Source organism: Mustela erminea, chromosome 8 (assembly GCF_009829155.1).
Source record: "Mustela erminea isolate mMusErm1 chromosome 8, mMusErm1.Pri, whole genome shotgun sequence".
Lineage (NCBI taxonomy): Eukaryota > Metazoa > Chordata > Mammalia > Carnivora > Mustelidae > Mustela > Mustela erminea.
The window spans coordinates 46,517,670-46,540,199 of record NC_045621.1 but is presented as its reverse complement, the minus strand read 5'-3'; the positions used below and the strand labels follow the sequence as shown (position 1 = coordinate 46,540,199).

At 46.3% G+C, this 22,530-nt stretch overlaps 3 protein-coding genes across 6 annotated transcripts in view; 1 reads left to right on the top strand and 2 right to left on the bottom strand.

Moving 5' to 3' along the window:
* Window positions 1-13,967, bottom strand: part of FARP2 (FERM, ARH/RhoGEF and pleckstrin domain protein 2) — a 113,558-nt gene extending 99,591 nt beyond the window's left edge. Inside the window, exon 1 of the mRNA XM_032355477.1 lies at window positions 13,863-13,967. The gene's annotated coding sequence lies outside the window, so the exon portion shown is untranslated. The remainder of the gene's footprint in view (window positions 1-13,862) is intronic.
* Window positions 248-14,100, top strand: LOC116597055 (proline-rich receptor-like protein kinase PERK10). The gene is made up of 2 exons (XM_032354326.1): window positions 248-291; window positions 13,434-14,100. The coding sequence occupies exons 1-2, from the start codon at window positions 248-250 to the stop codon at window positions 14,098-14,100; spliced, it is 711 nt and encodes a 236-aa protein (XP_032210217.1).
* A 713-nt stretch (window positions 14,101-14,813) lies between these two features.
* The window catches only part of SEPTIN2 (septin 2), a 33,867-nt gene continuing 26,150 nt past the window's right edge, over window positions 14,814-22,530 (bottom strand). For all 4 annotated transcript variants that reach the window (XM_032355472.1, XM_032355469.1, XM_032355471.1 and 1 more), the window contains 4 exons: window positions 21,671-21,754; window positions 19,947-20,004; window positions 18,497-18,599; window positions 14,814-16,847 (listed from right to left, as the gene is read on the bottom strand). In XM_032355472.1, the coding sequence (XP_032211363.1) occupies window positions 18,498-18,599; window positions 19,947-20,004; window positions 21,671-21,754 (244 nt within the window). In that variant the 3' untranslated portion in view covers window positions 14,814-16,847; window position 18,497. The remainder of the gene's footprint in view (window positions 16,848-18,496; window positions 18,600-19,946; window positions 20,005-21,670; window positions 21,755-22,530) is intronic.

Sequence of the window (22,530 nt, the reverse complement as noted above, 5' to 3'; positions counted from 1 at the left end):
AAAATACCAAGCACTATCCCCAAAGACAGTATTTTCTGGTACTTCTGTGAGTCAGGCAGTGCATCACCTCACTGAACTCACGAAACCTCATCCAACAGTGGCCTGTCCCTTTGTCTGGCTGCCTAGAGTCCCCCGGCACATCCTCTCTCCATCAGCCCAGAGAGTCACTGTGCCAACCCCACACGATTAAGTGCTAGATGGTACATTTCAGCAAGGAGGAGCAGGTGCCACATACACCAGGCAGCACATGGCTGTGCTGGGGGACAGGGAGGCGAATGCCAAGAACAGCAGGTGAGGACAGCCAGGCTGCTCTTGGCAGCTCTGCACTCCCAGGTTTTTGAAGTGGTGTCCTATCAGCCGCCACAGGTGCTGTCAGAGTGACATGAATTTGCCCCAGGCCAAGTCCTTCCCAGCACCACTTATCTGCCCTCACAATGTCCCTGTTCTCACCACTCACCACCCGCTGAACACATGACAACACTGACGGCCCAGGGAGGCACTCATGCCCTTTTCAATCCTCCACATTGTACCATAGGAAAGGTTTCTAGTTTCAGGCTATTAAGTTGAATGGGGTTAATCACGTTACTATTTTTAACAAAGAAAGAAGAGGCTAAGTATCAGCTTGAATCTAATCATTATGGCTTGCTTTTCTTTGTATTAATATAGTTTCCTTCTGTTTATGGCAAATTTTTTTCTTAAATCTGTGTATTTGTGTTTGAAAGTCAATTTCAAGAAAAATATTTAACAGTAAAACAGAAGTATGGCAAAAAAATAAATGCCAGATGTTAACTCAAAGAAAGAACGGAGTTGCTACAAAAACTATTTTATTTCACTCAGTTGCCTTTGGCAAGCCTCCTACTAATTTGAGGTAATTTTAATAGAGAATTAATCTCACTAATTTCCAATCCATTCCCTCATGCTCCAACCTAACTGCTGAGTCCCCTGACCCTTTCATCTCTTTCATGCTTATTTTGTTATCGAGAAGAACCATCTCATGAACTTTTGTCTCTTGAATTAAGTTTAAAAGCCTCTCAGTCACCTGCCAAGCAACCTCTGCTGCACACTTAAAGCCTACCCAGCAGGTGCGCCTGGGTGCCTCAGTGGGTTACTGAGTCTGCCTTCAGCTCGGGCCATGATCCCAGGGTCCTGAAATCAAGCCCCAAATCAGGCTCCCTGCTCAGCAAGGAGTCTGCTTCTCCCTCTCCCACTCCCTGTGCTTGTGTCCTGTCTCTCAATGTGTCTCTGTCAAATAAATAAATAAAATCTTAAAAAAGAAAAGAAAAGAAAGCCTACCCAGTAAGGACAAGTCTCCCAGCTCACATGAGAGAGAACTTTCACAAACATGTGATTTATCAAATAAGCAGCAAAACACAAGAAAGCCAAAACCCTCAGGTGAACTCCTGTGAACTGGTAAAGGAGTGAGCAAAATGACAAGGCGGCATGTGGGTTCTGCCAGATACACCTCCCACCCCCATTCCTGCTCATGAATGGGCTGCTCCTGGTGGACAGACACGTTTGGATCACATTCATCTCTGAATTCTCTCTCCAGGTTGTATGTGTGCTGAGAGCAGGAACTAATACCTACTGTGAATGTCTGCTAAGCATTTACTTAACTCATGGTACTGACATCAAAGAACATGAACTGCCTCATTAGGCAATGCGCTGTACAGACGGCAGCAGCGGAAGGCTACGACTATGGTCACAAACAGAACACATTAGAAGATCACTAATATTCATGCTGGTAATATTAAACGTGGCATATAGGAGGTTCTGAGAACCCTAAGTATGACATTTTCATTTCAATTTCACAAACGTGAGTAGTTAATGCAAAAGGGAGGGGAGGGCAGTGAGGAACACTCCACCTGTAGGGTGTGTGCCACGTGCAAACAGAGGAGTGTGAGTCCTGGGTCTGCTCCCGGCATTCACCCGTGACTGATACACCAAGAGCAGGTCCTTCTGAAGGAGCCAGGGGATGTTTTACCCTGGGCACCAAACTGATTCTTCCCCTTGAAGGAAAGCTATAATTCTGAAAATACATATACAACCAAAACCTATTTTAAGAAGTCACTTCTCTCATTTATTCTACTGTATATTCTCATTTAGACTTTTTTCTTAATAATTTTAGATGGAATAAATGACTTGACAGAAATTACTTTGTTTTGCCTCGTGTGCTTATAAATAAATATTAAAAGGGTAAGAGTATGCAAGACAGACTAGAAACACAGCAAGGCCACTAACAGCCCTTGGCACGGGAGGTACTCTTCAGCCCTGGGAGCCCTCCACAGTAGATGTGGGTCCCTGCTCACCTCTCCTGCTGCCAGAGAACCTCTCCAGAAATCCAGAGGGAAGCCGTGATGTAAAGAACCAGGGCTGTACAAGGGACTCCAGTTTATTTTCCCATCTTCCTTCCGTGTGAATGAAATGCCTTGCAGTCTTCATTCCTAAAAATATTTCTGTAGCTGGATACAATTTCCAGCACTGACATTTAATGCTACCATAAACTTAGCTTCTAAACGGATTTAATAAAAAATTTAAAAACCACCTTGTCACATATTTCCATCTTGAAATTGGAAAAATTCAGCTCAGAAGTCTGTCAAGACTTTGGGTGATGACATGTCAAAGCAGGCTTTAACAAAGGTGTGTCTGTCAGGGGTGGGATGCTGACGGTGGGAACAGCTGTGCCTAAGAGGGACAGGGGCATTCGGAGATCTCTGCACCTACAGCTTGACTTGGCTGTGAACTCAACACTACTCTCAAAAATAACGGCTAGGGGCGCCTGGGTGGCTCAGTGGGTTAAAGCCTCTGCCTTCGGCTAAGGTCATGATCCCAGGGTCCTGGAATCGAGCCCTGAGTTGGGCTCTCTGCTCAGCGGGGAGCCTGTTTCCCCCCCATCTCTCTGCCTGCCTCGCTGCCTACTTGTGATCTCTGTCTGTCAAATAAATAAACAAAATCTTAAAAAAAATAACGGCTATTAAAAAAAAAAAAGTCTGCCACAGAACACATAACACAGAAGTGACAGAGCCACGACTCAAGTCCAGCCTGGACTTGGCCAGGAAGCCCCCTCCCTGTCTATTGGAAAAGCTGGCTTCCCAGGAAAAAGCACAGTCCATGCTCTGCCGTAAAGGGAGTGGGTTTAAAATTCTGTTGTGCAAAAACAACACCTACCTCCCTTGAAATATTTTCAGTTACCTCTTTCAGGAGAATTATAAATCATATATCTATACTGACCAGGAAACAGAACATGATGCTTATTTTCACTGCATTTTTCTTCAGTACCTACAATGCACAGCAGTGCTGGCCACAAGCGCTCAGATGGAGTTTTCACCCAGCTCCTGGGCCCTGGTCTTCTGCATCATGCCTTCATTACAGCTGAGCAAGACAGGTCCTTTTATTCCCTAGCCAGCACCACTGGTCGTTTTTTGAAACAAGCAACTAGGTACTTAAATCAATGTAAGGAATGAGAAACAACAATGTCGGAACTAGTGCTGTAAGGCAGCACCTCCCAGGGCTGACAAAGGATGGCTGGCCAGATGGAGGGCAGGCAGGCCATCCACAGCCATGTGTTGCACAAACATACCCCTCCTCCAGAATACCAGCTCCCCCGGCCCCTGGAAGGTGACTTGGTCGGATCACCACAGAAATGGCATTTGGTGCTGGAAACCTGGGGAGAAGAGTGCTGCAGGGCTCTTGCACATGCTGCCCCAGCAAGTGCTCCAGAATGCTGTGTCACCTGTGGGAAGCCTAAGGACCAATGAGGACCTGAATCTCTGGCATCGCAGCCCCTCAAACATGAGGAAGGGCAGCCCACACTGGCAGCAAGGTGTCCACCAAGCTGGGATAATAAGGCAGGCCCTGTGGGAAACAGGGAAGTGCAGATCAGCAGCCTGGGTAGAAGCTAGAAGGCAGAACACCTGGGATCTAACTCTAGCTCTCACTTCCCCACTCCTGGCCCACTTTTTGTTCTGGAAAATGACAGAGGGAGAGAATGGTCAATCACATCCTCTACACTCTAAGAATCTCTGAGTTTGAGAAAGACAACTCAGTGTAAAGGTAAAATGAAAGGAGATGTGCTCTTGATTCCAACTAATTTATAGTATTTACTAGCCAAAATTAAGTACCTGATAAAATCCTGTTATCCTATCTTTCATACCTAACCATATGAGATAGAGGCCAGTGTATGTACGAAAAGGAACATTACTTTCAAACAAATTCAACACAATATAAACATATTATTGCTGCAGAGAAATGACTTTGGACATAACCAGTATTTGCAGACCTTACAATTTACTTGCTAGGTTTTTAAAGGAGTTGCCTTAACAATAAACAGATGTCAATAATTCAGACCATCAGATATTCTGACTCGATGTTAAACAAAATTCTATTGACTGAAAAACAAAGTGTTTTGTTTTGTTTTTTTAAAGTAAGCTCCATGTCCAGTTGTGAGCCCAGTGTGGGCCTTGAATTTATGACCCTGAGATCAAGACCTAAGCTGAGGCCCAGAGTCAGACGCTCAACCAACTGCCTTTGGCACAGGTCATGATCCTGGAGTCCCAGGATCAAGTCCCACATCAGGCTCCCAGCTCCATGGGGAGTCTGCTTCTCCCTCTGACCTTCTCCCCTCTCATGCTCTCCCTCACTCTCTCTCAAATAAATAAATAAAATCTTAAAAAAAAAAAAAAAAGCTTCTGCCTTCAGCTAAGGTCATGATCCCAGGGTCCTGGGGTCGAGCCTCGCATCGGGCTTTCTGTTCAGCGGGCAGCCTGCCTCCTTGTCTTTCTCTGCCTCCCTCTCTGCCTACTTGTGATCTGTCTGTCAAATAAATAAATAAAATCTTAAAAAAAAAAAGATTTTTATCCATTTATTTGAGAGAGAGAGTGAGAACATGAGCTGGGTGAGAGACAGAGGGAGAGGCAGACTCCCCACTGAGCAGGGAGCCTGATGCAGGACTCGATCCCAGGACTAAGGGATCATGACTTGAACTGAAGGCAGTTTTGCCCTGAAAAATAAAGGTTTTTTTGTTTTATTTTTTAAGATTTTATTTATTTATTTGACAGAGATCACAAATGGGCAGAGAGGCAGGCAGAGAAAGAGGAGGAAGCAGGCTCCTTGCTGAGCAGAGAGCCCGATGTGGGGCTCGATCTCAGGACCCTGAGACCATGACCTGAGCTGAAAGCAGATGCTTAACCCACTGAGCCACTCAGCCCCCCCCCCCCCCGAAAAATAAAGTTTTAAGAGCTGAAACAATCTGGATAACTGACTGATTCTCAATACTTTTTTCTTTGGTATAAAGCTGCCCAACTGAACAACAAAGTCGTCATAAACAAAAAGCAGGATCTCTATACTTCTTCTTCTTTTCTTAAAAAAGATTTTATTTATTTATTTGAGAGAGAGAGAGGAAGGGAGGGAGAGAGAGTGCACACACAAGCTGCAGGGAGGGGCTGAGGGAAACCAGATTCTCCACTGAGCAGGGAGCCCGACACGGGACTTGATCCCAGGACCCTAGGATTCCTGACCTGAGCTGAAGGCAGACGCTTGACTGACTGAGCCCCCCAGATGCTCCTCTCTCTATGCTTCTTCAGTGTGAAGTGAATGAAAGAACTGTAGAAACATGTTTTTGCCTATCTTCAAACAACAATGGAGGATAAACCAAACCGGACAGCGGCTGTCGTGGGCCGGAAGGCACTGGGAATTCAGCCCTGGAAACCTTTCTTCCAGTGTGCAGGGTTTCCTTGGGTTGACGTGGGAACCTCATGGACGTTTTACATGATTAGAAAGCAGCATGAAATCAGTGTCTTAGAACAGCAAGCCCCAAAACTCAATCCAAATGAAACAAATGACCCTCACTGTACATTAATTATCCAAGTGACTTTCAAATTCAGTAACCTCACTGCCCATCACTAGTGAATCACCAAATTAATCACCAAAGTTAAATTAATCACCAAAATTAATCACTGCCCATCACTAGTGAATCACCAAATTAATCCAAGTGACTTTCAAATTCAGTAACCTCACTGCCCATCACTAGTGAAATACAACCTCAGGATTAAAAAGACTACAAGTAAAAACCACACTGTGGCAAATTCTATGTGAAAAATGATCTAATTTTTTCAATAAATGGCACTTAAAAAAAAAGAAAAATGGGGGAGAGGATAGAAACTGATAAAAGATGTTGTCTGCCAAATGCTACCCGTGAACCTTATTTGAATCCTGATTCAAGTATTTGTGGAACAATCAATGAAATCTGAGCACTTCCTGGATATTATGTGATTTAATAAATACTGCTTATTTCCTTTATGTTTTAATGGTATTGTATATATATGAAGGGGGAAAGTCCCTCTCTTAGAGATACATACTAAACTATTTATGGATAAAGGGGAATCATGCCTAAGATTTACTTTAAAATAATCCACTGAGGAAGGAATCACTGAAAGGGATAATAGCTCCCACCCCAAAAAACCACAATTGCCCATATATTGATTACTGGAGCTGGTTCTTATATATGTACTTTTGTGAATGTGTGGAATTTTCCATGAGTTTAAAAAAAAATGAAAGAAAAAAGAAAAAACAAGAGATCTAGCAACAATTTTCAGGGTACTTAAGGATCCACAAAGCCCTCGGTATAGTCTACAGGTGGGAGGAAGAATGTGTGTGTACACTGAAATGCTGGCCCAGCCCCTTATTTTCCATGAGAAATCTCAGCCCAAGAACAGAGCGGCTTGCTGAAAGCCAGAGTTCCAGCCCATGGACAAAGGACTAGCACCCAGTGTCCAAATTCTTTAAGATTAAAAACGAAAAACAACTTGACTTTAAAAATTGTACATCTCTGCATCAAAAGTTCACTCCACCCTCTGTCACCTCTATTTTGTCAGTTACTGTATTTTTCTGTTCTAAAATTCCCACTGGTTTCTTCAGAATGTTGGCTTTTTTGCTTACTTTCTATCTTTCCATTTGTTTCAAGAGTACCCTTACTTCTTGGGACATTTATTTTATTTATTTATTTATTTATTTTTAAAAAAGATTTTATTTATTTATTTGACAGAGAGAAATCAAAAGTAGATGGAGAGGCAGGCAGAGAGAGAGAGAGGGAAGCAGGCTCTCCGCTGAGCAGAGAGCCCGATGCGGGACTCGATCCCGACTCTGAGATCATGACCTGAGCCGAAGGCAGCGGCTTAACCCACTGAGCCACCTAGGCGCCCTCTTGGGACATTTAAATAACAGCTGGTTTAAAGTGTGTTTTAGTTTTTACTGCAGCTTAAATAAAGGCCTCTTACCATCGCAGTCTCCATGGGTCAGAAATTTGGGTCAGTGTAAGCCAGCAGAGCACTCTACCTAGGGTCTCACAAGGCCTGCACAAAGAGACAGCTGCTGTGGATGCTCTAGAAAATGCATTTCTGGGCCCATTCAGCTGCCTGGGTAGAGGACTTTAGACCCCCATCCCTGCTGGCATCAGCTACTGCTGTAACATCCCATATTCCTAGAAGTACCATCAGGGAGTGAAGGTCATCGAAGCCAAAATTCTGCTACCCCCAAGTCTCTATCAGGGAACGGCCACACCTGTATCCACTTGGTTTTCACTTATCTTGTCTTCTGAGGGGGTGTCTGCCTGGTTCTGTGCATGCTGGGTAATTCGGGATTGGATCGTGGACATCTTAATGCTTGTGTTATGAGCTGATGGGTCTTGTTTAAACCCCACGGAGAATGCTGGTGTTTCTGCTTTAGCAGACATGAGCCTGCCTGGGGTCCAGATGCAGGCAGTGGACTCAGCAACAGCTTCATGTTCAGAGGCTGAGTCCTCCCCGAGCATCATTGCTCAGTGGCCAGCTTGACTCCAAGGCTGTGGCCCACCCCTCAGTTGAGTTCCCAAAGTCCCTGGCAAGCTAGCTTGTTCAGGGTCAGACCCACATGTGCATGGCTCAGTGGTGAGGCCCTAAGTTTCAAAAGCAACCTCAGGTGTCACTTTGCTGACCTTTTTCCTCTCCCAGTCTCCCTGGAGTGCTCCCTTCTTATTCCTCCAGCCAGAAACCTGGGGCTTCAGTTACCTGCTCCGCTGCGTACCTTCTGTGCCTGTGCCCTTGCCTGGGACCAAAAAACAGGAGGAGGAGCGACAGAAAAAAAGCAATGGGGGATTCCTCTCAATTCGCTCAGAGTTCAAGTATCTGCAGGCTCTAGGTGTCACAGCCTGACCAGAGGACAGGGGAGAGGGGAGGAAAACAGCAGCCTTATCCCATTCTCTCCTGCAGCTCAAAGTAGAAGGCTTTCCCTATAGCACTCTCTGTTTGCACCTGGGGCCCACCTGTGGCTTTCAGATACCCTCAGACTGGGCTAAGGAATCCTGGAGGAAAAACAGGAAACTCCTTGCTGGTGCAGTGGCCTCTGTTTCCAATCCTTCTGTCACTATTTAACTGTCAAAGTCTTCAAATACTGGCTCCATACAGCTTTCCGGCCTTTAGAGCCAGGGTCAGGGCAGGGGAGACAGCCTGGAGTGGGTTTATTCCATCTTCCAGGAACCAGAACTTGACATCCATGCATTTTAAAACATGTTTATAGTGGTTATCTTTGGGAGAGGGAAGTTTGATTTTCTTTCTTTTTCCAATGTTCTGTATTTTTCACATTGCCTCCAGCGATGAGTATATGTTACTTCTGAAATCAGAAGGCTTTTCTGCAGGCTACCGTGTAATACTACCTACTTCAGAAGTCTTAACTGGTTGGGGTTACCTATGGTAGTCACTGCTCCCCTTCCAGGAGAAAGCTGCGATAACTACTCTCTTTCCGCTAGGAGTTATGCTTGTTCTTTCTACAACAGTTCAGCAAAATAAAAATATTTTTAAGCACTCTCTGGAATCAATTTCTTGTTTAGGTATTGAGACTTGTTCCCCCAACATTCACCTTATTAACTACTACACCAAAGCACCTGGGACTTTAATTATGAAGGAGACAAGAGTTAATAAAGCCTAGTAAAATTTAAACAATTTGTCAAATTCCGTAGTGTTGCTTCTTTCTTCCCACACACACTCCCGCTAGGCACTGGGAGATGCACTGAGCACCCTCACCTGTCTCGTGCCTCTACTACTGTATCATCTGGCATCAAGCCAAGGGCCAGAACTGCCCCTGCAAAAGCCTCTTGACTCTAAAGCTATTCCGCTTCCAGCTTCTGGGCCCCCCACATGCACTGGTTTCTTCCCCAGTCCCAGGAAAGGGCTTAGCAAAGTGTGCCTATGGTTGTGGCCTTTTGTAGGACTGACAGAATACATTCTAACTGCAATCAACTAAGGTTGCTGCCTTTTTCTACTACAACATCATTCCCTTTACGTCAGGCAGCTCAGAGGGGCTGTCAGCATTTTGGGGATGCAGCTAAGGGCAAAATGAGTTGGGGACACATTTAGTTTGGATTTAGTGGGATGTACTTATGTTTTCAATTACTTCTTATGTACACTTATCCCCACCCATCTCAGTGCAGGTAGAGCTTCTAGGGACACTGATGTCACCCACTATGCCTGTCCACCAGAGGCATGTGAAACAAAAGTACAGGGCTTGGGTTCTGTGGCAGCCTGTACAGATCCAATGGTGCCCAACAGTGGAGGTGTGTGGGCTATGGGAAAGAAAAAGGTTTGAAATATGGCGAGCCAGATGCTCATCTGTGGGAAAATGATCATCAGACCTGTTAAAACTGTAACCAGAGAGATTAGTACCCAATAAACAAAACTGGGGTTGTCAAAAAATAACTGTTAAAGTTGTAGTATAATTATAAATGTATCACCATTTTCCTTTCACTTTTTTTAAATGGAATTATACAAAACAGAATTTATCAGAACTCCTGCTTTTCTGAGACACAAACCTGTAGCTATACTAGAAACAGCAAACATATTATCTACAGATGTAATCATGTTTCATGCATCCTAACTATCAAAAATTTGTGGTCAACTATGCTAGAGGGATCACTGAACTCTTCCTATTCTCTGTCATGTCTCAAAGGACACAGGCTACTTTTATGCTATTTATTGTTCTTATTATTAGCTTTTTCAAATGTAGAACTTTTTCTCATTCTAAATAAATACTCACGGGCGCCTGGGTGGCTCAGTGGGTTAAGCCGCTGCCTTCGGCTCAGGTCATGATCTCAGGGTCCTGGGATCGAGTCCCGCATCGGGCTCTCTGCTCAGCAGGGAGCCTGCTTCCTCCTCTCTCTCTCTCTGCCTGCCTCTCTGCCTACTTGTGATGTCTCTCTGTCAAATAAATAAATAAAATCTTTAAAAAATAAATAAATAAAAAATAAATAAATAAATAAATAAATACTCACTTTCCAGCTAATTATTATAACATTGTATTCTTTAAAAGAAAAAAATTATTTTTTTGAGAAAGGAAGTTCACGGGAGAGAGCAAATGGGTGGGGGAGAAGGACAGAGTCCCAAGAAGACTCCGTGCTCAGAGCCCAACTCAGGGGATTGATCTCATGACCCTGAAATCACAACCTAAGCTGAATGCCCAACAGATGGCGTTACCCAGACGCCTCCATTATATTCTTTTTCTAAAAGAGACTACCTCCCCCAAACTGTATAAGCTTCAGGACCTATAAAAGTTGGCATCTGCCCTTGCCCCAAATGAAATTTGATTAATTCATTCAAACATTTATTGAGGACCGACTCAGTACCAAAAAAGTCTAAGTATGTAAAAGCATGGGAGTTTATGGGCGAGAACACCCCCTTATCACAGTGGGAGAAGACAGAAGAAGTGTGTTAATGGTGGTGGGCACCACTGAGAAAGGAAATCTAGGCTGGCAGACAGGAATTTGGTGGGTGGCAAGAGAGGGAGAAGGCCTCCACAAGAGGGCATCTGTGTCAGGCCTAAAGACTCTCCTGGCGCATACTGCAAGAGCCACAGAGTCCCAAGGGATGACCACTGCTAGGAGGCCACACCACATCCTTGCCAATATCATCTCATTTAATCTTCATGACTCCCATCACACAAATGAAGGACTCTGCCTCAGAAAGGTTAGTGACTTAATGATGGTACTCAGCTCTGCAGGCGGCCTCAACCTAACCCTGACTCCACAGTGTACTATCTCCGCTCGGTGTATTCTAGTGTCATGGGATTGCTCCGCCTCCCACCCACCACCACACACAAACTGCTATTTTAATTTATAGTCGTTCTGAAAAGTAAAAATAAAAAGGTACTATAACATAGGATGTTCCCTTCTGTCCTGCAGCTGGGAGAGTCATCACCACATTCTATATTAAAGCACCTTCTGATTTTTGCTTTTCAAAATGACTATAAATTAAAACACCAGTTTGTGGGGGGGAACCCTAAAATAAAAATACTTATATGACTAACATCCCTTCTCATCCTTGTCCACGTCTTCTCAGATTTTACCATAGTATAACCGCTGTGTACCCTGCTTTCGCCTTTTTGGTTAAGGCACGTTTTTGAACAGATTTCCATAGACCAAATGTTTCAAATTTTGTCTAGAGGGAAGGACAGGAACAAGATTGCCAGAGCATGTTTACTGGTTGTGGAGTACTCTATCATGACTCTACTGACAGGAACTGCGTATCAGAGTTTGTTTTCAAAACTGGGATTCCAAAATGAAAATCTTTACCATATACTGCTAGTTGCTCCCCAGAAAGAACAGACTAATTTACAGAATCACCACCAGTGTAACAATCCCCGGAAACCCACCAAACACTGGGCTTTATCATATTAAGTTTTGTGTAACTCCCACTTTTTTGACTCCCTGTTGCCAAGGTAAAACCTGGAGTAGAAAAATACACCACAATCCCCTGATGCCCTGGACACTTAGATCTCAGAGCACGACCCAAGTGACCTCACCTGGACAGTCAACTTTATAGTGGGCTTTCGTGCATGCTCACCACCACTGCTGCATGTAGGATGCTCATGAACCACTGAGTGAAAGGGGCAGGTGGTAAGCTGATAAGAAAATGGGTAAAGGAAAAATAGGAACAAAACTGAAAAGCAGCAGAAAGAGAACTGTTACTGTCTGACTACTGAGGAGGTACTGAGGTGACCAGAAGCCAGGCTGTCTGGACAGAAGGCATTACGCCAATCAGGTCCTATCTTTCCCCCAAAGCAGTGGGGGAATCCTGCCCACTTGGCTCAACGATGTGCTCAGGTTGTTCTTCCACCTTATGATGCAGTGATTAATGTTCATTAAGCACTTGTTGTGTGCTAGACACCTATAAACAGCTCATCTATAGACACTGAGTCCTCATAACCACCATATGAGGTAGCTAAATTTTAACCCCACTTTATCAGTATGGAACAGAGACAAATGACTAGATCACATACACCTCTTTTTTTGGGAAATGAATTAGTACAGAAGGACCCTGAAAGTCTACTCTGAAAGGCAGGCCCCGCATATAAGCGCGCCAGTAAACTGGTAGTTGGGGAAACAGCACGTCAGCATCTAGTCTGGACAGCTCAGAGCCAACCGGGCAGTGAGAGTCTGCAGTAAGGCAGACACAGAAGCAGCACGGCCAGGGTGTGACCCCAAACCGGTCCCTCCACTTCCTCTGCTTTCACACAGGGCAGTGAGACCTGGCCAGGTCTCCTTCCCAGACTGGGAGAGAACCAAATAAAATCACCAGTATGAAGCTCCTCACGACCCCTAACACAGAATTCTCCCTTTTGCTGTACAGGGACTCACACACGTCCCACAAACAGCGGATGCACAAAATCAGTCATATTTGGTCCACAAGCAAAGGTTACTCCATGCCTTCCTACCTCAAATGTCTTGTCCCATCTCTCTGGCAGAGAGAAAATCTGTGCTGTCTGTCCTCACACAGTCTGCACGAAACCAACATTCTAATCCAACGCCACCCGTTGGATTAGTTTGATAGCTATCAAACTATCCACAGCAGACCAGGCAAGACTACCTCATGGAAACAAAACAGATGGAGAAAGAAAAACCACCCTTTAAAGATTTAGCCCTAGGTTTTAAATCTTTCCATCGTCTCCTTACACTATGTACTGACATTATTTCCCTCCACACAAAATTGAATTTGTTTTTCCCAGCCACTACTGACTAGCACCTGAGAGGCCACTGGAGGCTGTGGCCATCAGCATAAATGGAAAAAGTGCTTGTGGGATGCACTGGGCCATATTCTGGTCCCAATTTAACTTCGGATGCCTCCCCAATGCCTTAGGATTATTTCTAGACCTTAGTGGACTAAAAACATTAACACCTTATCCCCACCTTTAAGATACAATTGACGTAAAGGCCAAAAAGGGTGTGGTTTCAACCAGTCTGAGCTTCCACCTGTGGCTCTGCGTGGGCCTCCACGCGGGACGCTCCCCAGGGGGACACTCCAGGGCCTCCTTGCAGGACCCTTCCGGACCCTCCCCCGGGGCTCCACGGCAGACGCGCCCTCCCCCCGCCGCAGACCCACCCCTGACTCCACCCCCCTCACCCAGCTTCCACGCAGGACGCCCCTCGGACAGACCTCGCCCCCTCGGACCCCCACTCAGGACGCCCCCCCGGGGCCGCTCCCCCGCCCCCCGACTTCCACTCGGGACGCCCCCCGGGTCGATACCCGCCCCCACCCCGGCTTCCACCCGAGACGCCCCTGGGCCGACCCCACCGCGACCCCTCCCCGGGCCTCCACGCGAGACCCTGTCCGGACCGCCCTTGGGCCTCCACGCTGCCGCCGGCGGCGGTCTCCGCACTCACGGGCCCCGCCAGCCAACTGGAAGGCCTCCGGAGCCCGGGCGCGGACTCCGCGGGTGGACCACTGTCCTGAGGCGCCCGGCCACCGCGGGCCTCAGTGCCAGTCCGGCCTCGGCCCGTCGCCCCCGCGCTCCCGCCCGCCCACCCACCCGCGGCCCAGCGTGCTCCCTGAGCCCTGCGTCCTCACCCGCCGACCCGGCCCGCGCCGTCGCCCGCAGCGGCCTTCGGGGTGCGCCAGCTCCTCCCGCTCACTACCGCCGCGCCCGACTGCCCGCGGGCCGCCTCCGCGCCGCAAGCCCCGCCCCGCGCCGCGTGCCCCGCCTGGGCCCGCCTCCACCCCCGCGGACGCGCTGCCGATTGGCCTGCGAGCCTCTGGGGCGGGGCCTCTACGGCCCGCGGCCCTGCGGCGCGGCACAGAATTATGATTGGTGAATACACTGGAAAGAGGCGGGGCGAGAGGGGACTGGAGGAGTCGAATGCCAATCAGCAGAGACTCGCCTCGTGGGGCGGTGCTCGGCTCCGGAGGTTGGCTTCAGCTTTGGGCGGAGTTTCGGCCTGAGGGCCAGGGTTTGGCTCGCCGGGTTGGGGGCGGTTCTGGGCGCGGCCCCTCTCTGCGCAGCCCCTCTCCTCCCGGCCCCCGCCCGCCAGCCACCCCACCAGCCACCCGAGTCGACCCTTATTGCACTCCTGGGGTCTCCTGGACTGTGGCCTAAGGCCACTGACGGCCCAGCGAGGCTATGGTGCAGTGGAGACTGGCCGCGTGGGGGAGGCCTATGGTTCTCTCAGGCTTGTGGTCCTTTTAGCCTCACGACCCCCAACCCGGGAACGGAAATATGACACTACTCCTGGGCCTCCCATACCCGCGACCACTAGGCGCACACACCCCTTCTTCTAAGGGTTCAGTGAATTCCTATGCATCCTTCAAGATCCTACCCAACTGGCCCGCAGGGGCGGGTCCTGCCCCGCGCTGTCCTCGAGGGGATAAATGTAGGATTGACTTGGGCTCATCCTCGAGGGGACCCCTCTTAGGAGTTTCACCACCTGGGCTTGGCCGGACTCATCACATTTTCTAAAAGAGGAGGCTAGAAAAGCTGAGCAGACTTCACACCTTCATAAAGAACCAGTAATAACTCCTCACTTAATAGCCAAACAATAGTGCTTTATTGATAAAAGGTTAGTTTCAATGGATACAAAATTGCTGTGTGAAATAAGTTTTCAAAATACATTTCTATAGGTAAAGATTACCCCTTAGTAAAACAATTATCTCTAAGTGAAAGTACGTTTTTAGATTTGGGCAGCAAAACAGAGGGGGCCATAGACGTGAGAGGATATAGGTCTGCCCACCCAAATAGCCCTTATCATGTGATTAACGGCTGGCCCTAGCAGTTCTTGCAAACTTGGCAGGCGGGGGCTGCAGCCACCACGCACAACTGTGCCCCCAGCACTACCTTTTAAATGGCTTTTCCTAGTGTACTTAATGCCAACATAACCCAGATAGCTGGCCTTACACAGAGGTGCTCTAAAGTCAAACACTTTACGTTTCCTCTTGATGGATCTTTATATGACTGTACCTGAACCTAAGGCCTCTTTATTCAACAATGAGAAGACAAAATTCTTGAGAACACCCGATTACTGTCTGTAGCCCGCCTCTGTGACTAACCCGTTTGGACCACGTCACTTTATTTTGGCCCAAGCAAAAACTCTTCCCATCTTCAGGTGAAGCATTTTCTGCATCTCTGCCCCTCCTGTTAGAGCTAAATGAAAACACGGAGCCAACACCTGCTCCCTCCAGGTGTCCTTTCACCTGTCACTTGCTAGTGTCAGTAGAAATGCTGAAAGAAGCAAGCCCCAGAGCCCCTCAGTGCCCCTTGGAGGGAAGGGAGCGGCCAAGGCCACAGAGCACGGAAAACCGATTGGACTGGTAGCATTGATCAGTCCCACACTATGGCACAGATTTGAAATATCTTTGAGTCTCACCCGACACAACAAAGGATGCGATGGTAGCTGAAAATGTACAACAGTCTGCACACAGAAAAATGATTGCTCCTATCTGCCTTTCAGAAAACTATTAAAAATTTTAGAGAACCAGTTAAAAGAAAGCCAACTCGGCATTCAGGCATTATGGGGTCACGAGCCTCAGGGCCCAGGACAGGTCTGGATTCAGAGGGCTACCCTCCAAAGAACCCCAATTCTCACTGCTGAGGCAGATCTTATAAACATATAGTTACAGAAAGCACATGAGAGTGCCATAGAAAAATATAAAAAAGTCTGGTTTCTAAATATATCATTTATTAATTTTCCTTAAAAAAGTTACTTTTCATGTTAGTTGAGTAAAAATCATTTATTGGCTCTGTGTGGGTAAGAACTGTTGCTGTAATATGAAAACTGGAGCTCATGGACACTCGCTGACATAGCAGAGTATTACCAGTATCAGTGGGGAACACTACAAAACGTGGCTTGTGGTGTTCTCTGCAGAGCAGCTTAAAAAATGACCTAGAATCAGAAGCCAAAGACTTTAAAATTTGCCCCTGATTACCTGTTTTTAAAAGAGCTATTTAAGTATACACATACCGTATTAGATAATAACTCTGTTTTACTTGGTAAAAAAGCAAATGTGCAGATGAATTAACAGTATTGAATTATAGCAGCAAAACTGGTTTTAGGTATTGTGCTCGAAGCAAAGTGAAGCAAGGGAGAAGCGCCATCCTGGTGACCTGGCAGGTGAGTGCCCTGAAGATGCCAGCTCACCTTTCCCCATCACTGGGTCCACATTGCTAGCACCCAGGCACAGGCTGGCTACGTCCGGATGTTCTAGAAATGAAATCAAGAGTGCTCCTCAACAACTAGTCAGGCCAGCCAAATCAAAGAAATTCAATGTTAATTATATATAATGACTGATCCTGGAAATCAGTTACAACATTAGTGGTTAGTCAAGGTGGAAGAAATATGAAAAATGCAAGGTTCACCTCACAAAATATAAAGTATAACATACCAACGAAATACAAATGTTAAAAGCACTTCATACAAAACAACACATCAAAAGTTTAAAAAAAAATTAAATTCTCAGGCACAGGTACTGTAAAATGTGGATGGGCACCCTTCCAATGATCTCTCGGAAACACGCAGCTGTAGAATTCATGCGGAATGTTTTCTGTGTCTTGCAAAGCGTTTTCTGGAAAAACACAACACAACATGTTTAAATGCAAGTGGTGCAACGCTCACTGCTATGACCATTAACAGCATCATTTTCTGTGTAACAAAGGGCACAAACTGGGCAGAAGTTGACCGCTATGATCAGAGTTAACTAAATCAAAACATCTCTTGGGAACCAGGAGCACCACCAAACTACAGCGTGTGCAAAATATAAATCAGTTGTATAAACCTAAAGTTGATTCCTCATAACTTCATAGTTTTAACATTTAGAGAGGCAGCAAGATCAGAGAAGATGAGCAAACATCTGACACCCCACCTGCCTCAAAGGAGCCCCACTGCTCAGAAGTCCCATTTCTTTCTAACTCACCGGGCTTTCACCATCAGGCACCAAACCTGCTCAAGCAGACTCAGCCTCATGCGGTCGGCGGTGCTGACATCACGCCGGTTAAAGGTGTACAGGCAAATAACTTAAAACCCTGGCATACCACAGTGTCCTCATTGGTGCTATGTGGACTCAGCACACACTGTTGCAACTATTCTAAGGTGTCAACACGATGCTGAACATAAATAACCAACTCTGGCCCAGGAAGGGGGGTTACACGTACATTCCCATTCCAGTAACTGGTTACACCCAACACATGCATCTGTGTGCTTCCTATGTACTTGAGACCTTTCCCCATAAGCCCCAAGGACAGGGTGCTGTTTTGGTGGCCAGCACTCCCACACACCCCTGCAGCTCCTTCCTCTATCACCTGCATGTCTGCCATGGGGGACTCCTGATGGATGTCCCAGGGTCGGGGCTCCCTGCCTTCTGTCTCACCAATCCTGCCCCATGTTGGCGAAGCCCGAGTTCACTTATGTCCCCAAATCCCCTCCTCTTACCACACACATCGTCCTGCCTCCACAGTCAGGCCCCCACCTGTAGTGGACTCTGCAGCTGCACCCCTAGCTTCCCGTCCCCAGATCTGTGCCTGTGGCCAGTACCCACTCAGTCTGCTAGCCCCAGGCATCTCTCTTCTAGGGAGCCATGTGCCTCAGCCCCAACCACACATAGCTGCTTCCTCCTCCGGCCTGTATTTGACTTCTCCTCTCTGTCCTTACTCTGCAAGGTAAGGAGAGCAGTCACCTAGAGAGCTCTGAATGCCCACCTGTCCAACGGACAGAGGGGAAGAGACACTTATTTTTTCCTGGTCCAGGGTCCCTGGTGTCTGCAGATTCCCTTCAAACAGGGAGGCCAGCGCACACTGGGCCAGGCATCTGCCACGACTCACGGACTGTCGTGGGATGGAGAACTGCGGCGACAGCAGAAGTCAGCAATCCCCCTCAAGGTCCCTGGTCCACCTGACCTAATCTGCCGCTTTATGCCATCTTTACCTTTGGTCTGCATAATCTGCTTTAATAACACCTTCAAAACCCTGTTTTCAGCTGTAATAAGTTTCTAACTGCATGACTAATAAAGGTTATTTTGATATTTACTTTGTCTTTGTTAACATCTTTACTAGACAAGCAGAGCTGAAGAGGAGCTTCCACTTTTTAGAAGCTGCCTGGTCTCCTTGAATGCCAGCGAGAGTCAAAGCCAAGAAATTCAAAATGCAAGACACTAGTGAGACAAGAGGGAGTACGCGTCGTCTGGAAACACAGTCTACCCCCCTCCAACCCCCGCGTTACCTCACACATGATGGCCATGGGCCCCGCCGTCACCGTCCCCACCCTGCATCTGCAGCTGCATTTGCGCCTGCATCCTGGCGATCATCTCCTGCATGCGGCGGAGCTACGGGACAGGACATGGGGACTTGTTACTGGTTCCCAAGGCCAGTCATCCCTGGATACCCTCTAGGGGTGCTGTGAGATTTCTAAGATTTCAACTGCCAGGCTTTCTCAAAACATGACAAAGAGCACACAAAGGACTCTTATAAATCAGTAAAAGAACAAATAACTCAATAGAAAACTAAGCAATGATAAAAATTCAATTCAAGTAAGAAACAGAAATTAGCAGCAAACTGAAGAATTAAGAAAGACAGGATAACAAAAGATGCTTTTTAACCTAAATGGTGGGAAAGGGGCTGCTAATTCCAGATGTGGACTGCGCCTGGGACTTGTCTTAAGGGGCAGCAAGGCGCCCACTGCTCACCGGGTGGATGGCTCTTCTCCACTACCTTCACCACTGTTCATGACTATGGTTTCCACTGATTTAGAAAGGCCTCCAGGCATGTGGTCATAAAATATTGACCTGAATTTTCTTAAGTAGCTTTGTAGTCATGTTTTTAACATTTAAGTACTTTAATCCATATTGAATTAATTTGTCCAAAGAAGTGAGTCTTACTTCTCTTTCCAAAGGCTGGCCCATTGGAGGGTTTCCTGGATATGTGTGGATTCCACAGACCGCAATGCCACCTCTCACAGACACTTTTCCATACTTCAGACCCATTTCTGGATGTGAATTCCATCAGCCCGTCATGCCCAAGCCACACAATGGATTTCTATGAGCAGTGGAGCTAACCCTCCCTCATCAGTATGCATTCACAGGGCCTCCTGTGCTTTCCATTCCCCATCTCCAGACCAAGTGTTGGAACTATTTCAGCAAGCTCTCCCCCAGAAGAACTTCACAAACCAAACCACTCTGCAGGAATGGCATTCAGTTAAGAGAGAACTGTGATCTTTGCAATGGGCGATTTAAAGTCATTAACATGCAATTTAAAGTCGTGTGTCCATTTAAATTCTGAAAATTGTTTCCAGGAGAATTTTCTAGTTTCTTCTCTATATCAGTCCTGCATAGTTCTCAAATTTTTGTTAATGAGTGGCAGTCTCTTTCTTTGTATTTTCCAACTTATCTAGATCTATTATCTATATATAGAAAAACGACTGAATTTTGAGTACTTTACTAAGTTACTAAATTCACTAAGCTTTAGGGACGAAAGTCACTAAATCTGTACTATTCCCAAGTTTTTCCTTCTAAATGGCTACTGAAAATCAAATGATAACATGTGTAAAGCAATATCTATACTATACAGATGTACACATAATAAAATAGATTACATGTAATATATTCCCTCTCAAAAAAGGAAGAAAAACTGTAATGATCTGTGCATGTACACCAACAATATCCTTCTCTCCTTACCTCTGCTTCCTTCTCCAGCAGGATCTGGTCTTTATTCATGTCCTCGTTTTCCACTTTCCTAAGAGTTGAAAGAAATTACAATTAACAATATTGTAACAAACTTAATTGGTTATTTCTGATGACAAATACCCATAGTAAAATTTCACTTTACATTTCTGAGAAAAGTATTTAAAATTACCTGTTTATCACTTTTCTAACACCAATGAATAAGAAAGAAAGATTAGAAAAAACACAGCACAAGATGGTGAATTTGAGAAACTTTTCTAACTCCAAGCAGGGGTGGGACACTCTGGTCTTTCCTTACTTGAAGAGTGGCAGCTGCCATCGGGGGGATGGACAGGTCTTAATAGACACAGACTGTGACAAGGACACTTGAACAAGAAGTAGGGTCTTAGCGTCCAGGTCGAGGCGGCCAGCAGGGGAGGCCTGGTGAGCAGGCCCTGAGTGGTGAGGACACAGCTCTTCATGAGTGCACATTTGCCTTCCACATCGGCCTCTAAAACCTTACTTAATACCTGGTCCCCAGGTAAGGTTAAACAAACCTTAACATACACCCTGTATATATACACAAATCCACCAGACTTCCAAAATGTGAATATTTTAATAAATTACAACACAGCCCACCCCCTGGATCTGCGATTACCGTGCCCCGTGCCAGGCCGTGAACTGGACACACATGACCCTCCTGAAGGGCAGTCAGAAGGTGAGCAGTAACCCAGTGCTGCATCCCAGCACCGTGACCCAGAGCCTCCGTCCCTTACCCATCTCCTCTCCATATGCACATCATCACAGGAAAAGGGGTGAGTACAGGGCAAGAAGAGGTTTTGAGAGACAGACCACATTCATATAACCCTGATGGTAGGCCTCAGTTATAATGGTTTCATTTTACTGTGGTTGTTAATCCCTCACGTGTGCCCAATTTAGAGATTAAACTTTATCATAGACAGGAATGTACAGGAAATAGGGGTGTGCATATAAATTTCAGCATCCTCCTCAGTTCTAGGCACCCACTAGGGGTCTTGGAACGAATTCCTGTGGATCAGGAGTGTGGGAGCAACCACTGTACAGAAAATTCTTATTATAAATGATACAGATCACTTGATACGTAAGCTAAGCAGAGATAGGATGTGATCAGGCAGAAATCAGGTCACAAAATACAGATCTTGAATAAAACCTATTACAGTGGTGAAAGAGAAAAGGTGAGGGCACTGTGTGCATTTCTGAGGAGTGGAGCTGCCTTCTTTTTTCTTTTAAAGATTTTATTTATTTATTTGAGAGAGAGTGAGAGAGAACACAAAGGAGAGTAAGGTCAGAGAGAGGCAGACTCCCCATGGAGCTGGGAGTCCGATGCGGGACTTGATCCCGAGATTCCGGGATCATGACCTAAGCTGAGGCAGTCTCTTAACCAACTTAGCCACCCAGGCACCCTGGAGCTGCCTTTCTTAATGGCAGGTAAGTCTGCCCTCATTTACAGACAGGGTGATGTTCTTGAGACCAATCTCTGGCCTTTCCAGCTAAACCTGCTCTTTGCATGCTGATGGTTCATGTTACCTTGACAGGTTACAGAAAACAAGGTAAGATGACATTAGCAACAAATGCCTAGTAATAGCTTCTGAGTAGGAAACCAAATTGTGCTGCTTAGAGTCAGGAAAGCCCAGCAGGACAGGGTGAATCTGTGACACAGTATGGAGAGAAGGGGATAGCCATGAGGTGGGGGAAACAACCTGCCGCCTCTCTTGAGCCTCTCAGAGCGGAAGTTTTCATAGTGAAGGTCCTGAGTCACCTCCTGGAGATCCTGCATGTGGGTGCTGGAAGAGAGAAGGGTGGGGCAAGGCTGGCTGTGTGTGGGAGCTGTCGGCAGGGAGAAGCCCCACTAGCTGAAACCCCACTTGTTACTTGTTACTTGTTACTTGCTGAATGGTACACAAAGTTCTGGAATCTGGGATATGGGGCTGAGGCTGTGCAGCTTTCTCTCCTCCCTCCCCCCAAAACAGGTGGAAGCACAGCCCACAGGACTGGGAGAGGAGACCCTTCCAAGTAGCCTCTCCTACAGGTGCTGCCAAGCTCTGCATGAGCCCATCACCAGTGCCCAGGTAAGATTTTAGGAGATCATTCTAGGTAAACAATGTCTGAAACAGAACATGCATTTCTGAAAGAACTTAGGGAAAACATGCAATTCATATAATTGAATTCTCCAGCTTAAAGACTTCATTAATTTAAGCTATGGAAAAGACCATACATTGAAGCACTAATATTTTGAATAAACCAAAAACAGGACTTTAAATCTTCTAATCATCTCAGAAAACATTTATCATTTTCTTGGCTCAGCTTTTTCAAATACTTAAGCATCCAAGAATGAGTAAAGGTAACATATTCCATCTGCTCAGAACGTGAGGAAAGGGATAGAGAGCAGGCAGGGGGCCGGCATGCTCTCGCTTGCTCTAAGAAACATACAACACACAAGAAGGCTCCATCTGCAGCCTCCACAACAGCAGTGTGACCACAAGAACCCGTCCCAAGCTTCCTATGCAGTGACTGAATTGTTTTTAATCAATTTTCAGTGGTTTTAATGAATTTTCAGTTA

Coding starts and splice junctions, on each gene's coding strand:
- LOC116597055 (XM_032354326.1), top strand. CDS start 248: ATGGCTGTGCTGGGGGACAGGGAGGCGAATGCCAAGAACAGCAG. Junction 292..13,433: donor GCGAATGCCAAGAACAGCAG/GTGAGGACAGCC, acceptor GCTTCCACGCAG/GACGCCCCTCGGACAGACCT.